General features: G+C 37.5%; 1 protein-coding gene across 1 annotated transcript; it reads left to right on the forward strand.

Annotated features, from left to right (window-relative positions):
• The first annotated feature begins 1,496 nt into the window (after positions 1–1,496).
• On the forward strand, positions 1,497–15,741 carry wsb1 (WD repeat and SOCS box containing 1). The gene is made up of 9 exons (XM_039670658.2): positions 1,497–1,892; positions 3,297–3,465; positions 4,926–5,197; positions 6,675–6,806; positions 7,600–7,700; positions 11,675–11,847; positions 11,949–12,062; positions 13,276–13,383; positions 13,785–15,741. Exons 1-9 carry the CDS (start codon positions 1,853–1,855, stop codon positions 13,945–13,947), a joined length of 1,272 nt encoding a protein of 423 aa, XP_039526592.2. The 5' UTR covers positions 1,497–1,852; the 3' UTR covers positions 13,948–15,741.
• Positions 15,742–16,136: the final 395 nt, after the last annotated feature.

Genomic DNA, 16,136 nt, shown 5'->3' on the forward strand with positions numbered 1-16,136 from the left:
GAGTTCCTTTCTTCTTTTGAGCACAAAATAAAGTATTTTGAAGAATGTTGGAAACCAGACAGTTGACAGTAGCCTTTGACTTCCACACTTCCAGGTTTGGAACAACTTGAGGGTGAGTAAATATGACAAATTTGGTGAATACCAATCATTCTTCCAAACCATTTCTATAGCTTTTGCTGTTTGTGTTTGCATTTGGTTTTTTTTACAGCTCTTACAACAAGTTTTACAGGAACCACCTGCTTTTAGCTCCCTCTATTTTGCCTATAGGAACACACTTTTGTTTAGTCTTTGGCATCTACTTGGATGTAGCTAGGAGCCTACTGCTTGGATGTAGCTGGTTTCAACCCATTCTTAAGAGGTCAAAGCTGTAAAAACTGATTTCTCCTGTTAAAAGCTATTTTCTCCTGTTTCAGGACTTTGTAAGACACATGGCAACAGCTGACCTATTTTCTTGTTCGCTCAGTGTAGAAGTCTCTTTTATGTTAGAGTGCAATATTGTTTTTTCCCACCCATTTTGTTTCGAAGAACATCATAGTTAATGGCTTTGAATTGGCTCTGAAACAATTTTAACTTAGAAATTTCTAGTAAATTTCACAAATAATGACAAAGACGGCAATTAACAATTAATTAAATGTGAAATTTTGAAGTGTACAAACTGGGTATTTTCTTTTAAAACATACTCCAATAATTTTATTTACAACTTTGAAAAATAATATGATAAAATAATATAGTATGATCTATATACATATATATATATATATATATATATATATTCTTTTTATCCCTATTTATATGCAACCGTACCATTAAGGTGAAGATACAATTTGTATGCAACTGTACCATTATATATATTTTCTTTTTAGCCCTATTTATTATGCAACCGTACCATTAAGGTGAAGATACAATTTGTATGCAACTGTGTATATATATATATATATATATAAGTGTGTGTGTGTGTGTGTGTGTGTGTGTGTGTCTGTGTGTGGTCAATTAATAATCAGTGATTAATATTCAGATTTTTAAAAGTAAAATTCTGAAGAACAGTATAATTCTTCATATAATGCTGAAGACACCTGTAATTTAATTGTAACGTTATAGAGAAATACTTTTTTGTTGTAACATTGTAGAGCATTATAAAACAATTATATACTAACAAAACTTTCTTTGTTCTCTAGATGCTTATGTGGAATTTATCAGAACACGAGCCATTACTGGGACAATGAATAAATAATAAAACAAAACAAATTTTACTTTAAATTACTGAAACCTATCAAGCTATTTCATCACCTAATTTGAGATTATGTTGCTCTTTCAGGGAGAAAAATGATTTCGCTTCTTCGTCACACTCCTTATCAGCACGTATTTCACGTTCATATTCTCGACTGTCCAGCCAATCAAAGGCCACGCGTAAACGGCTTTCGGCCAATCAGACAGCGGTGCTCCTCCGTTGCCTTGGCAACTATGACGTCGCTAGAGTATCCGGCCCATTAGTGTGTGTGTTCGTGTTCAAAACCTTAGGAGGACGTTCGCAGCCATTACAATACACTGCATTCGAGCAGAGCGCTACGTAGTTTAAGGGACTAACGTTGGTCTATTATTCGTTAATTTTCTTTGTTTAATTGACAGTTTTATTAAACTCAAGTTGTAACGTTACTTCAAAGACCATAACATTGTCTATTTTCCAAACAGTCGTAACGTTGAATGTAAATATAGGCAGCGTTGCGTCGACGTGCGACGCGCCGCATTCACTGGAGACACGCGAAAACTAATTCCTTTTGTCCCACGCAAACATTTTAGCGCCTTATTTCGTGAACCAAGAAGATTTCGATTGAAGAGACCGGCGTCGATTTAGATGGCAAGCTTCTCAGAATTTGTCAACGAAAATGAAATAGGTGAGTTTGGGGATTCTTTGCCACTGCTTTGAACGCGGGAGGGTAACGTTATTTACTCAGTTCCGTTTAAATGTCAAAAGGAAACGTCTTCCTTTTGAAACGTTTGTATAACTTACCGTATGTGTAATATATAACGTTAACGTTAATAACATATTTTGTGCAGCTATGAATTAGAGTAACGTTGATCATTTCAGTGTTTGTGTCGTGGCTATATCATATTAACTCCAACGTATTACGTTTATTAAAATGTGACGGAAAAAACATTGGCCGTTATTTTGATTGTTTAGTTGTGCGCGTGCTTTCTTGAGCCCCACGTCCACACACCCAGATTGCGTCGAACCCCTCCCCCACCGCCAGACCCTCAGAATGACTCACCAGTCACCACACCAGTGAGGCACCATGTGAACTACACGTTTACGTATATACTTAAATGGTATAAACCTAACATTTCAGGTGAAATAACAATTGTTACTTGTCTTTTTGTAAATTCTAATATTCGCGGCGTACTGATTCATATAGTTTCTAGTATCTATTCAATTAGTCACTATGAGGTAGCTACTAGTTCCTAGTCACTTTCCTGGTAGCTATAGAAAAGTAACTATTTTATTGATGCTGGTAAGAAATTGCTAATGTCACTGAATTCTGCAGGATTTGTGGTTCAGACATTAACTGATTACTAGTAAGTAGCCTAATGCATTGGAATAGTTAAATATTTACTATTGTGACAAGTACTAGTAACGTTACCTAATAAATAGTTAGAGAATCATAATATGATTTAGGGATGATTAACCCAAAAAATAAAATTCGGTCATTTACATTGGCTTTCATTCTTCTCAGGAGCATAAAAATATACTTTTTTGTTTTTGTGTACAACCGAAATCAATGGTAACCAAAACTGTTTGGTTACAAACATATCTTTTGAAAGGCATAGAATGGTCTAGAATGACAGGAGGGCAAGTAAATTATGAGAGAATTTTTTGAACGAACTATCCAATTTTAAACTATTTTATCAATTGAATATGTTTTTAATTTGCAAAAGTAGATGAAAATGCAGTTAAAATATAACTAGCTATGAATTTAAACATTTGCTGTAACAAATTAAACATTCTGGCCTGGTTTCACTGATAAGGCTTAGATTAAACAAGGATTAGGCCTTAGTTCAATAAGGACATTTAAGTGACTTATAAAAAAAAACATGCATTAGAAAAAACATTACTGGTGCTCATCTTGAGAAGATATATAAGTGCAAGTTGCTTTCAGTTAAACCAGCTCAAACATGCATTTTAGTCTGGGACTAGGCTTAAACTTTGTCTCTGTAGCCAGGGGCATGTTTAGTAAAAAGTTTAAAGGCATAAAATGTGCTTTCTGATTTAAAGGCTTAAAATGTGCTTTCTGTTGCAACAGGTAAAGCCAAGTTCATCGGGGAACTCATACCTCCAGTTGCTCCCTTTGACCAGAAGTCTGGACGGGAGACTTGGACTGTAGCTTTTGCACCTGATGGTTCTTACTTTGCTTGGTCTCAAGGGCATCGAATAGTGAGACTTGTACCATGGAAAAATTGCTTAGCCAGCTTGTGAGTATACACAATTATCTCTTTGTTTCCCTCTATGGTGAATTGTTACAATACAGCTTGTTTGTTGATGGACTGACAAAAGCAGTCTACACGTGTGCTGGTTGTCTGGTCTGGTCCTCTGGGCTTTCACATGGTGGCTACACCACAGTGGTGCCCAGTGTTTGGGCTTGTTTAGCATTCAATGGCACTGCCACAGCGCAAGTCATCTCACCTTTCCTGTGGATTTAGAGACCACTGTCGAGCATGCAGCCCTGCCAACCAGCCTTTGTCCTCTTCTGAATGTGAAGTCCTCATTATGAGCTTTACGTCATTGCCCTTTTGCTGCATGCCTTGAACTTCGCAATTTTGGGGCTGTTTGTTTACTTTCCTCTTTGCCAATATAAATGTAAATAGAGTTGGCTGCAAAATGATCTATCCTAACTTTTCTTTCCACAGTCAGTATATTAAATGTTATTCTTCTTTTCTTGGGGGAAAAAATATATAGTGCTTTTATTACAGAATTTTTCTGCTCATGCTAGTACTAGTAGCCTTCATAAAAACACCAAAACTATCATTGCAACATTAACCATGCAGACACGGTCAAAATTTAACAGAGAATTTTTACAATAGTTTGAAGTAAAACAAACAGTTTTTTTTTTTTATATTGTCTCCATAAAAGAGAAGTATGGTATTGTAAAACTATTTTCGGTCGTTGTACGTTTAAGTGTAGTAACTTCATTAGTAGTTGTGCACACAAAGGACATTATGTGGCAGCTGTTAAATGAATTAAGTTAGGAAAGGAACTAAAATACAGAAACAATAAGGAGAAATGGAGTCAGGGTTATTGTAGTTAACTAAAACTATAAAGTTGTTACCTCAAATAAAATAAAGAACTTGTTTCAGGTAGTTGCCTAGGCACCATTGCTCATTTTTGTTTAGTTGAGCTTGATGCACTATTATAACACATTTAAAAAAGGATAAAAAACAAACAAACATGGGGAGTGAGTAATGACAGAGTTTCCTTTTTGAGTGACAGTTCCTTTAATGTTAAAGAAGAAGGAAGCCACTGTGCCATTAAAAAACTTGAGTGGACGTGTCGGGCATTATTTGTTTCACGTCTGCAGTGCCTGCTTTTTTTCACACAAAAACTTCTTGTAATTACTACAGAACCTCACAGTTTCGTGACCAAGAGCTTGTAGAATTGGGTAAGGCCGTTAAATCGGTCAAAGTTGATGCAACACTTCTGTAATCTCTTAGGCTGCCTGGGAATTTACTTAGTGTTCAAATATTTCTTAGAGTTAAAATGTTTTGCTTATTTCAACAGACAATGTACTACTAGGTAACCTTTTTAAAACGTAAAACATCCTCTTGCTTGTTGTTAATTTATCTAAGAGAATTTGTTGTCCGTTTACATCAGGCAGAGGAGGCATGATTTTCATACCAACAACAGCAATATTTTTTTCCTCTTTCCCTAACCTTAGTTCTGTAAGGAAGGAAGATCGGTCGAGCGGTGCAGGTCCTCAACGACTCTCCCTGCAGAACACTGAGGGCAGTCTGTTACCAGGCGAGCCCAGAGAGCACACTATCGACTGTGGTGACATTGTGTGGGGCCTGGCCTTTGGCTCTTCTGTTCCCGAGAAGCAGAGTCGCTGCGTTAATATCGAATGGCACCGGTTCAAGTTCGGACAGGACCAGTTGCTGCTTGCCACCGGCCTCAACAATGGCCGTATCAAAATCTGGGATGTCTATACAGGTGAGGGTCCTTTCGGGGTGTCAGACTCAAGCATCACAGGCTAATCTAGTTAATCAGTTTAAGCAACTGGAAATTTAGTATTAGTGAGGTTGCGGGTCATGTGGTATTAACATTTGTCCTGGTGACTTTGTTTAAACTTTACATAATCCGAATAATTAATACTATTAAACAGAGGTAGGACAATGTGTTTATATTAATCATCTGAGTCGGGGTTTTTTTATGTTTCTGTGCTGCTGAGTTAATGTGTTTTAGAAATCATATTCCACCCATTCTGTCCTCTTAACACTTCTCTATGCCCACTTCCTGTTTTTCATTTTCCCAACAGATGTGTGTGTGCGCACTTGTGTGTAAGAGAGAGGGGAGGTGGTGGTTATATAAGGTGTTGACATGATCTTAATCGCACTTCCATCAATGTTTTCCAAATGTGTTTCTATACACCTGATAATACTGTTTTGTATTTTTATGCAGTCGCCAGTCGGTAATAAATAATTTCGTACATATTTGCTTAACCATTGAGGTGCTCTCTCCCTTTTATAATACATCTCTCTATTTTATTAACCTTTGAACTGCTTCACCATTTGCTCCTTGGCCACTGAGGTTCTGCTTTTGTGCTCTAATCAGTTTTCACAGTTCTAATGGTAATAACGTGTAAATCTGCAATCGGAAAACCTAAAACTGAGAGGTAGTTGTTGACTTCAGAGAAAACTGGCTGCTCTTCGAAGTTATATAATTAATTCACTCGGCTGCAAAATGTATTAATAGGTGGGAAGGTCCTGTACACACATTGCCATTGGTGGTTCTGAGGGGATAGAGATGTTTTGTTCAGTTGTTGACTCCACCTCCCTGCGAACTAAAAAAGCAATGCCATAAATTTACCCAGCGGACTTGCTCTTTTCTGGGTGAGAGACTCCTCCTCCAGCAGCCTTTATTTTTTTCCCCTTTTTGAAAACATGCTGGAAATCTGATAGTAGTGTTTCCTAAAGTATCTCAACAGGATTTGTGCCATATATACCCTTCATTCACGTAGCTTAGTGAATGCCTGTTATCACGTTTGACAGGTTGCAAATAGGCCCTGTTACTAAGCCTTAATCATATTTCCAGAAATACGTGTGTAAGATTTTTCTGTTACTGTAGGTGCAGCTAATTGTAGGGATTTAAAATGGCTTAGGCTGGCAGGTGTCAGTGATTGTACTTCCATATGCCTCAAAGCAATTCAATACTGTTCACTGTGTAACCTACTGTGTTTCTGAGATGCCTTGGGAAATGCCGTTTTGACACCTACTTAATAAGTGTAAAGCCACAAGCATAATCTTTCTCTCTGATTCTTAAGAGGACAAAACTTTTTCGAAAAAATGAAATGTGTGTGAAATGCAGCTCTCAAGGTATTCATACTGATGCAACATTGATGCAATTTAAATTGATTAGCCTATGCTTTGTGCTTTAGTGTTTATCCTCAGTTTTGTTTTCGTGTGTACAGGAAAGCTACTGCTGAACCTGATGGACCACACAGACATTGTGCGGGACCTGACGTTTGCCCCAGATGGGAGTTTAGTGCTGGTTTCTGCATCAAGAGACAAGACCCTACGCGTGTGGGACCTCAAAGATGACGGTGAGGAGGAACAAATGCTGATTTTTTTGTAATTTGGCACATTGTGATAATTTGTACAGTAAAATGGCACAACTTTAAGTTCTTTACATATTAATATTAACATGCTATATGGTGTGTAACCCCAAACTGAGAAGTCTTTGCAGTTGAAGTTTCCTGCACTGAAGCCTGCTTTGTTTTTGTTTTCATCTGATCTCCATGGAGTCCATCACACATACTTGCTCAAGTCTGCATGTGCACACTCACTCAAAGATTCTGGCTCCTGGGTTGAATGGATAATTATTAGTTGCCTAGCCCAAAGGAATGTTTACTGGTTTAATGATATTTTCTCTTCCTTGCAAAATCATAGGATAAACTTTCTTTTATAATAGGATCAAATGAATCTTATTTATGTGCTGGAAACTGAGAGATAAAATGAAGCTCACTGCATTTGCTAACAGTTTTTTCTTTAACTAATCATAAAGGAATGTTGGCCAGAGTTCAGCTTAATTTCCTCTGGTCTCAAAGTGGACACCAGATTGTGAAATTCAGCTACTAGCTAAAGTATGTTTGTTTTATTGTTCTTTAGGCATCAACATCGTTTATCTATTGTATTGTAGAATATTGTACAGAGATGCTGGAAAGGATTACTTCTGCAGTATTTGTAATAAGCTTATCTTTAAATGTAACAAAGTATTCTTAACATTCTAGTTTTGCTATGAAATAATTTGATAACCAGCTAAACATTTTAACAGAAAGCTAGCTAAAGCTATTGCTATTGCTATACCCTAAACAATCTAAATTGTTTCTCCAATAGGTAACATGGTGAAAGTACTCCGTGGTCATCAAAACTGGGTCTACTGCAGTGCTTTCTCACCTGATTCATCGGTCCTTTGTTCCGTAGGCGCAGGCAAAGCGGTATGTTTTGCGGTTCTTTCCTCCACTTTATTACCTGTTTGGTGTGTGTCTCTCTGTTAATAGTTCTAAGACCAATCAATGAGTGCTAAATTAATCTTTATATCATCATAATGCTCAGTGCCATAACCTGCTTATATAAACCCTGAAACCCTATTTTGATTTCTTTTTTGTTGTTTTTCAAACAAATGGCTACCTGATTATTGTGCATGTTGCTAGAAATGCAAAAAACTCACAATTCTCCCCCATTGTTCTATTAATAACATGCTAAGACATGCACGATATACAGTCCTTTTATTAAAACGATTTGAATAAGATATATAATGACCCTCGACAGTATTAATGATTTTCCCATGTACATAATAATTTAAAACTCTGGGATCAACTGGCATCAAGAACTTTTCAAGCGCTTAAAAGTGTGGGGTCAGTAAAAAAAAGTTTAAAGAGATATTTACTTTTATTCAGCAAGGTGCATTTAATTGTGACAGTAAAGATAAAGTGACCCTAAAGACTGGATTAATGGTGCTGAAAATTCAGCTTTGCCATCAAAGGAATAAAATGGATTTTAAGATGTATTAATATAAAAGAGATTTTTTAATTCTAAATAGTTTTTTTTTTAATCAAATAAATGCCACCTTGGTGAGCATAAGTATGGAACCCCTAAAGGGACTTTTGCAAAAATAAAAATATACAGACTTTCACATGCTCCCAAGAAACTATCGTGTGCTCACATGAATAGTTTTAACGTGAAAGTTTCTTGTCTTGAGGACGTAGTTGGACATATTTGTCATGCTGGTTGCATGTGACAGCCCTTAAGGCACAACAAGCAAAGTTTTCCAGCCGTCAATAAGACGTCTCTGAAACCAGGACGAGTCTTTCTGGATCCTATCTAACTCTCCTCCCATGAACAGGCTGCAGTGGTTGAACTTTATGGTTGTGTGTGTCCATAAGTGTCTTGCTTTCCCTGTCCCAGGTGGTGGCAGAGCTCTGTGTTTGAGTGATTTTGAGGGAAGTGCCGCGCTGACATATAGAGCAGCCGGTGCGGGGCACGGCTGCCATCGCGGCCCCCGTCGGACGCTCATGTGCCCGTGCCCACGCCCCAGGGGCTTCCATGCTCCTGCCCACAAGGGCTTCCTGTACGTAGGTTTTGATCCATGTCTGTCTACCTCCCGCTGTCACAGTTCTCACTTTTTTTACCTTGTCTCTCAAAAGAGTTGACAGTGAGATCCCCCTCCTCTCCTACCCCCTACCTCCCTTCCTAATTTCCTTCCATCTGTATTCGGTAGCATTCCTATCATCTCCACATTTACCCTAAAGCAGGAGATCTAGGCATTGTGTCTGCTGTATGTGTACACAAGCCAGCCAGTAGAGCCCCTTCCTACTCATTAGTGCCTTTGTTAACTGAACTCACTACACCCTTGAGTTGCAACGCTCAGCCGCTGGTCAATTTTTCTGTAATGCCTAGTCAGATGTTTTTGTAATGGGGTTAATAGTTGGGGGAGGGTGGGAGCATTGGGAGCATTATTTGTATGTGTGAGCAATGAAAGGGCTTCTTGTGCCTCAACAAGCTGCCTTTATATCGATAATGTCAGTCTAATGTGAAATTACTCCGATCAGGAAAATGGGTTACACAAATGAATCATTCCCTGTTACTTCAAGCTACCAGAAGCAAGACCTGTCGTTACTTTCCATGCTGGTTGCAATTGCTATTTAAAAGTACATTTTGTTTTCTATTTGTGGATAACCTATTAACTACCTACAATAGTTAAAATTGCACTTGTACAACTTTGAAAAAAATGATCTATTTCCCAGTCACTCCAGAAAAAAAAAACGTGATTTACGATGGCATGATTTAGTGCATAATCAGCCTAAATCTGCATATTTATGCAGGGGCCACATTTTTTCAAATACACAGCACTTTCGCTGCACAAATTGCCGATTTCTGTGCAAAATATTCGAGGCCTGCATGATTTCCTAATCCTCGCATTTTCGTTGCAAAAAAAGGTCCGATCTTAGCAGAAAGTTGAAAAATGTTGCCTTTGCTTCACACAAACAGACATTTCCCCATGTTACCATGGGAACATTATGAAGTGATGTAATTATTTGATGTGAACATCATCGAAAAGCTGTAAAACAGGAGCACACTATTTTTTTTTATTTAATTTATTCATTTTTACAGAAGTTGTTGCATATTCCTTTTGTAAAGCTGCCAAACTTGTTTGACTCATCAATGTTTTATAAGGTTGTGTTTATTAAGGTCTTGTAACGCATTGTGTCTGGAAGAAAAATAAGGATATTGCAGAGGCCAGACAGACTCACGGAGGCGATTGGCATCTCATAACTCACACTTTGTTCCCTAATCGAATTCATATAACTGCCTGTCACACGTTCTACCGTCCACATCGTTAGTTAAACAAAATAGTTACTTAAACAAAATAAGATCAAAAGTAGCATCAAACAGAAATTAACCACACACAGGGTGTTCGAGGCAAATACAATATAATACTGCAGGCAGTTCAACAGGGAGCGCGCATCTCTTAAAGGGGCCACACCTTATTTTCACTCGTTACAGTTTGAAATAAAACAATATGAGAAATTAAATATTCCCACTTCCCAGCACTTTCTATGATGTAGTAAAGGAAGTAATAAGAAAGGACTCTTTACTTTAAGGTAGTAGTGTAGTGAGAACAGGTGTTGGGGGAATCACTTTTTTTCTCTTTCATTAAACCTTGAATTGCATAAATAATAAATATCCCGCATATTCCAACGCGTTTTTAAAGAAAAGAGGCCGCAGTATCAAGGATTTTTGCCCACAATAATCACCCAAAAAAATTGTTTTTCTGGAAGGACTGATTTGCAAGATATCTGGCTTGGTTTGCTGGCAGTCATGCACCCTGAAGCCCTTTCATCTCACGTTGCAAAGTTAGAGAAAATGGTACATTAGCCTTGTATACGCACCATTGTAGTTTCTCCACCAGCACCAAAATGTTTATATTGCAAAAATCTATTGAATCATAAGTACACTTTTGCTCAAGTGCAATGACTATAGCTGATAAAAAATTTAAAAGAATATTTTCTTAATATTAATAACATTCAGGAAGCTTGATTACTTGACACTCAGAAATACACTGTTAAGGTGTGGTCACATTAGTGAAATTTTGCGGTCAACATAGGTGCAAGCCTGTTGTCAGATGAAGCAGCTTTCTATTCCTGTTTTTTTAACCTGTTGTGGAATCTATGCAACAATCTTTTGCCCACACTAGATTTCCCGATTGCATGAACTCTCATTGATATTTCGTCCATGAAAATTTGCCAACAGCATGTGACCGCACCTTTACATTTTCTAAAATCATGATATTTTCTAAAATTGTGCTGGAGCAAAATAAGCACTAGAAACGCATTTATTAGTAGACTTTGCAGTTGTGACCTGTCTGTATTGTGTGTTTGCCAAAGGCGTAAACCTTTTGGCCATCAAATGTTCTCTTCTTTTGCAGTATCTGTGTCTCTTCGTAGGCCTCCGCCGGCGCGGTGCAAGCCTATTGTAAACTCAAGTGAACTAAAACTGAAAGGGGATGCCAGTGGAGTAACATTATGTTACCTTAAGTTACTACTTATTTGTATTTTTTATTTTTTTATTTCCAGATTATGTAGTAATTCTTGGAAAAATGTTTTAATAAATATAATTTGATATGTATGTTTCAATGCACATTTGTAGCTTACATTTTAATTTAGAAAAGTTGAGCAGTGATGTAATTTTTAAGTCTTGCTAGAGTTTTGTGCAACTAAGCCTTGCTGTTTCATTGGCATGTGCTACTTTTTACTGGGTTTGGTTTGTAGTGCTTAAGATTTTGCTTAAATGACACTGAGCACATTTTGATGTTGCTGTTTAATTTGAATTTAATTATTTGTTTGAATCTTTTGTCTCTGATCTGTGTGGGAAACACAGTTGGCTATAACACGCATTTCTTCCATTGCAGGTCTTCCTGTGGGACATGGATAAGTATACTCTGATCCGAAAGCTGGAGGGCCATCATAACGATGTGGTGTCCTGCGAGTTCTCTCCTGACGGGGCCTTGCTGGCTACCGCCTCCTATGACACTCGTGTCATAGTGTGGGACCCTCACACAGCCACTGTTCTGTTCGAGCTGGGGTATGTGACTTGCTTCCACGTCTTTTCCTTTCTAAACTTGGTGCTTGGTGTGGTAATTTTTCATCTCATGTTGTTTTGCTGATCTCTTCTCTTCCCTTCAGGCATCTCTTCCCTCCTCCCTCACCCATATTTGCAGGAGGAGCAAATGACCGATGGGTTCGCTCCGTTGCCTTTTGTCACGACGGTCGGCACATTGCCAGCGTCACTGATGACAGGTAAGATTATGTGAATCGTTGGTTATTTGCTCTTAAAAGCTCAATGTTAATAGTTCGTTTGCAGTTAGTTGCCTGCATTAAGCGACGGGCTCAGGAAGGAATGTGTGATTTGTAGCAGGGCCTCTTCCTGGGAAAGATCACATGCCTCTCATATGACATCCATTAATCACTATGAGCCGCCCCATTTGCCTTCGCCACACCTCCTGCTGATTCTGGATGGAGGCGTCTCTTGTACTGAGAGAATGAAACCATTTGTGCTCTACAAAATGGTGGAGAAAGAACGTTACATTACTTCATGTATGATTTATTTTATTTGTAGATTAAAGTTCTCTTATGCTCACCGAGGCTGCAATTATTTGGTCATAAATAGTAATATTGTGAAATATTATAATATCAGATGCTTAATTTAAAAATGTATTTTGGTAAAGCTGAATTTTCAGCATTATTACTTCAGTCTTCACTGTCACATGATCCTTCAGAAATCATTCTAATATGCTGATTTGATTCTCAAGAAATGTTTTTTATCGGGGTTCTTTTTTTTAATGGCTTTTATTTCAAATAAAAAATAATTTGTAACATCATGAACAACATTTATGGTTTTCTTTTATTTTAAAATTTAAAATGTTTTTTTAAAGAAATTAACTGAGCCTGAATGTTAGTGTATAAATTACACTATTTGAATATACGTTTTTTTTTAATATTAAGTTTTGTCTAATTTTATACTGTCCTTAATTGAAATGTCATACTTTGAGTTCCCTTTTCGAACGGTCACTTCGTATTGCGTATCTATATGCAGTGGAAAACTCATTTCTTGATTTACTGAAACCTGTATGTTAAACGCATTTGCAGCTGCAGAGCTAGCCCGTCTGGCTCGCTCACAGTTCTCTGATTTAGGGAACGAGGTATTGAGTAGCCGGACTATACTCTCACTGGCTAGTTGTCGCTTCAGTTGTATAAACCTGCTATAATGGCGAATTCGGGGACTAATATAGGCTGAGGCCATGCCCCTTGATGGGCTCTGACGTGTAATGATGTGGAGTGATCTCATTGGTCGCACAACTTCGTTCAATACGCAATACTTTGTTCCCTAACTCGGGGAACTGAAGTTACGGGAGTAACCAAGTGTTTTTTATGCTTTTATGCTTTAAAATTACATTTGTGAGACAAAGCAAACCACAGTTGTGAATAAGTCAACCGTATTTTCATTTTTCAGGTTGGTGCGTTTCTGGAGCATCGATGAGAAGAGTCCTCAAGCCATTGCCCCTCTCACTAATGGCCTCTGTTGTGCCTTTTCTACTGACGGAAGTGTTTTAGCTGCTGGGTACGAATCTGTTATTCCACTGCTTGGGGGATACTTGTGTTGCTACATAAATGATCAAATCTGTGTCTTCTGTCTTGCATTTCTTGCTGTTCTTTTTTGTGATGATGCCAAAATTAATTTGAATCACACTTGCTTGTGTCTTGAACAATCCATTTAAAAAAGTAAAATAAAATCAGATTCTGCAGCTTTCTTTGTATATATGATTTTTATTTTTTATTTTATTTTTTTCCCGAAGAGATGGCTTTAACTCATACTTTTCTGCATGACATTTCAATTGTCTAGTACTGTACAAACACAGCAAGGCCCAGTTTGATCATGATGTTTAAGTTTACTAAAACAGTAGAATGTTTCAATGGCAAGACGAATACACTTAAATCCTTCTGTTCGTTGTCTTCTTGCAGGTCTCGTGATGGCAGTGTGCATTTCTGGGCTTCCCCACACAGCATTGCGAGCCTCCAGCACCTGTGCCGTATGACCCTGCGGCGAGTCATGCCCACCCAACAGGTTTATACGCTGCCCATTCCTTTCTCCATGCAAGACTACCTGGCCTACAAGACACTTTAACATGGAACACAAACCACGGCACTCTGTGAAACCAAGGAAAATGTTTGTTTGTTTTTTTTTAAAGATAAAAATGCTTTTCTGTTCATACAGACCCCCTGAAGTAGGTGAGGTCAGTTCTTTTTGTATTTATTTATTTTTTTTATTTTTTTTGAAAATGTACTTTTTTCTAGTTGCAGGCATATTTCAGTACTTTTTATTTGAGTGTTTTCATCTTTTTTTTCCCCCATATCAGGTAGTGGCCTTCACAGACAGCCTTAATATAGCAGCGGACCACTTTTTGTCCTTTTGATTTACATTTCTTTTTTTTCATCTGGCACAACTTGTACATCACCTGAGAGTTGATAAATAATGGGTGAAAGTGGTGCTTTCTTTGCCTCAGTTCAAGGTATTCCTCCACTGAGTTTAAAACAATGTGACTGGATTGTCTCCCAAATGTTCGGCAGTGTTTTCTTTTTTCGTGCTGGTTGTGAGAGGGATTGAAGGGAAGTGACAATGTGAAAGTGTGTATGAATGCGTGCTTGTGGTAGATGGAACTGAGTTTGGTTGTTCAGGGACACAGGCAGTGCCTCCCCTTTACGTGCCTCTTTGGAGAAAATAAACTCATCCACACGCTTATGCTGCTTGAGTAATGGCCTTATGTTCATCATCACAAACCTAAAACTCATGGGCTAATTTGTTTCCTCCAGAAATTGTATATTTTTTACCTGTACAGAGATTTTTAAAGGCACGTTTTTGTTGAGTGTTTGTGTATAAATATGTTTGTATTATTGTGTATATATGTAGCTCCAATTTTTTTCCTTCACTTTATAATGCTTGTATTGAAAGTCTGCCGTGATGGTCTTTTCTCTTGTGCGATGATGATGATGGTTTTTAGGGGAACGACACAAGTTTGCTTTGAGGAGAGACTGCCGGCCAGTTTGATGAGATGTTACCTAACCAGTAGCAAAACTGATGCTACACCGTTGATTTCTCTTTCCATTTGCTGTATCTGACCCGGCCCAGCGCATTGCCTCGTTCTGACCATTATCTCTCAACTCACAATCAAAAATCTGTCTTTTCACCCTTTGCCATTCTAGATGAATAGCCCTGTGTGTTTTAACAGAGAGAGCCAAAGTGTGGTTTTATGGGCATGTCTCATCTCCATCTGGTTTTGAGGAACTGGTCATGTTGGGGGTCTTGGATTATTGGATGTCCTGGAGCTAAATGGAATGATTCTGTTTGTTTGTATGCGCATGTGACCCTGCCTGTCAATCAGTCTTATTTAAGAATGTGGGAATCAGACTGTGGCGAATTCATCTGGCCATGCAGTCTTGGCAATAGAAATGAGTTGAAAAAGCTGATGCCAAAGATCCCCTTGGGTTCTTATTGATGTGAGAGTAAGTTTTATCTTTCCCCATCCTTCATTTATGGCTAAAACTTGAAAGTCTTTGTACATGTCTGTTATTCTACCTGGGTGTATGAAGAATGCTGATATTCAACCGATTGGGTTTTCTTTAGACGGATTCTTATGAAGTAACTCTAGAAAGGATACATAGATGCACTTCAGTGTTCCAACTAGAATTTTAGAATCGCAGGATTTTTTTATATGGTGGTGGTATTTTTCAATCATTCATTAATATTATAGCGATGCTTTAACTAGTTAATTTCTCAATCTGTTTCAGACAGAATACCTAATGCTGTGTTCACCAGGAGCAAGTGAATTTGGCAAGTCATTTTTAGAAGAATTTCTTTTTCTTTTTTTAGCTGGTGGGATTTTTGTTTGTTTTGGTTGTTGAAATAAAGTATTTTACATCATTTTGTTGTCTTGAAGCAGTTTTTAGACAGTTTTAATGTATTCAATTAATGTATTTATGAAAAGGAAGCTTTTAATTTTAAATTTCACTTATTCCAGTGAAGCTGGTTTTACAGCAGACATGAGTTCAGTTTTCAGTATCGCATGAGCTTTTATTTTCAGAAATCATTCTAATATGCTGATTTTATTCTAAAGAAAACATTATAATCAATGATAAAAACAGTTGTGCTGCTTATTTATGTAAAAACTTTTCAGGATTCTTTGAATATGAATTTTAAAAGAACAGCATTTACTTTTGTTAATTATAAACATTAATTCAATTTAATAATTTAATATAAGAGTATTTATTTCTTACACCAGAAAAATGCTAAGTACACATATATAATACATACTAATG

This window comes from Pimephales promelas, chromosome 16 (assembly GCF_988280905.1).
Source record: "Pimephales promelas chromosome 16, fPimPro1.hap1.1, whole genome shotgun sequence".
Classification (NCBI taxonomy): domain Eukaryota; kingdom Metazoa; phylum Chordata; class Actinopteri; order Cypriniformes; family Leuciscidae; genus Pimephales; species Pimephales promelas.

What these genes read in the sequence shown, in the direction of transcription:
- wsb1 (XM_039670658.2), top strand. Translation starts at nt 1,853, where the DNA reads ATGGCAAGCTTCTCAGAATTTGTCAACGAAAATGAAATAG. An exon ending in AATCTGGGATGTCTATACAG is followed by an intron (nt 5,198 to 6,674) that starts GTGAGGGTCCTT and finishes TCGTGTGTACAG; the next exon opens with GAAAGCTACTGCTGAACCTG. An exon ending in GGAAGTGTTTTAGCTGCTGG is followed by an intron (nt 13,384 to 13,784) that starts GTACGAATCTGT and finishes GTCTTCTTGCAG; the next exon opens with GTCTCGTGATGGCAGTGTGC.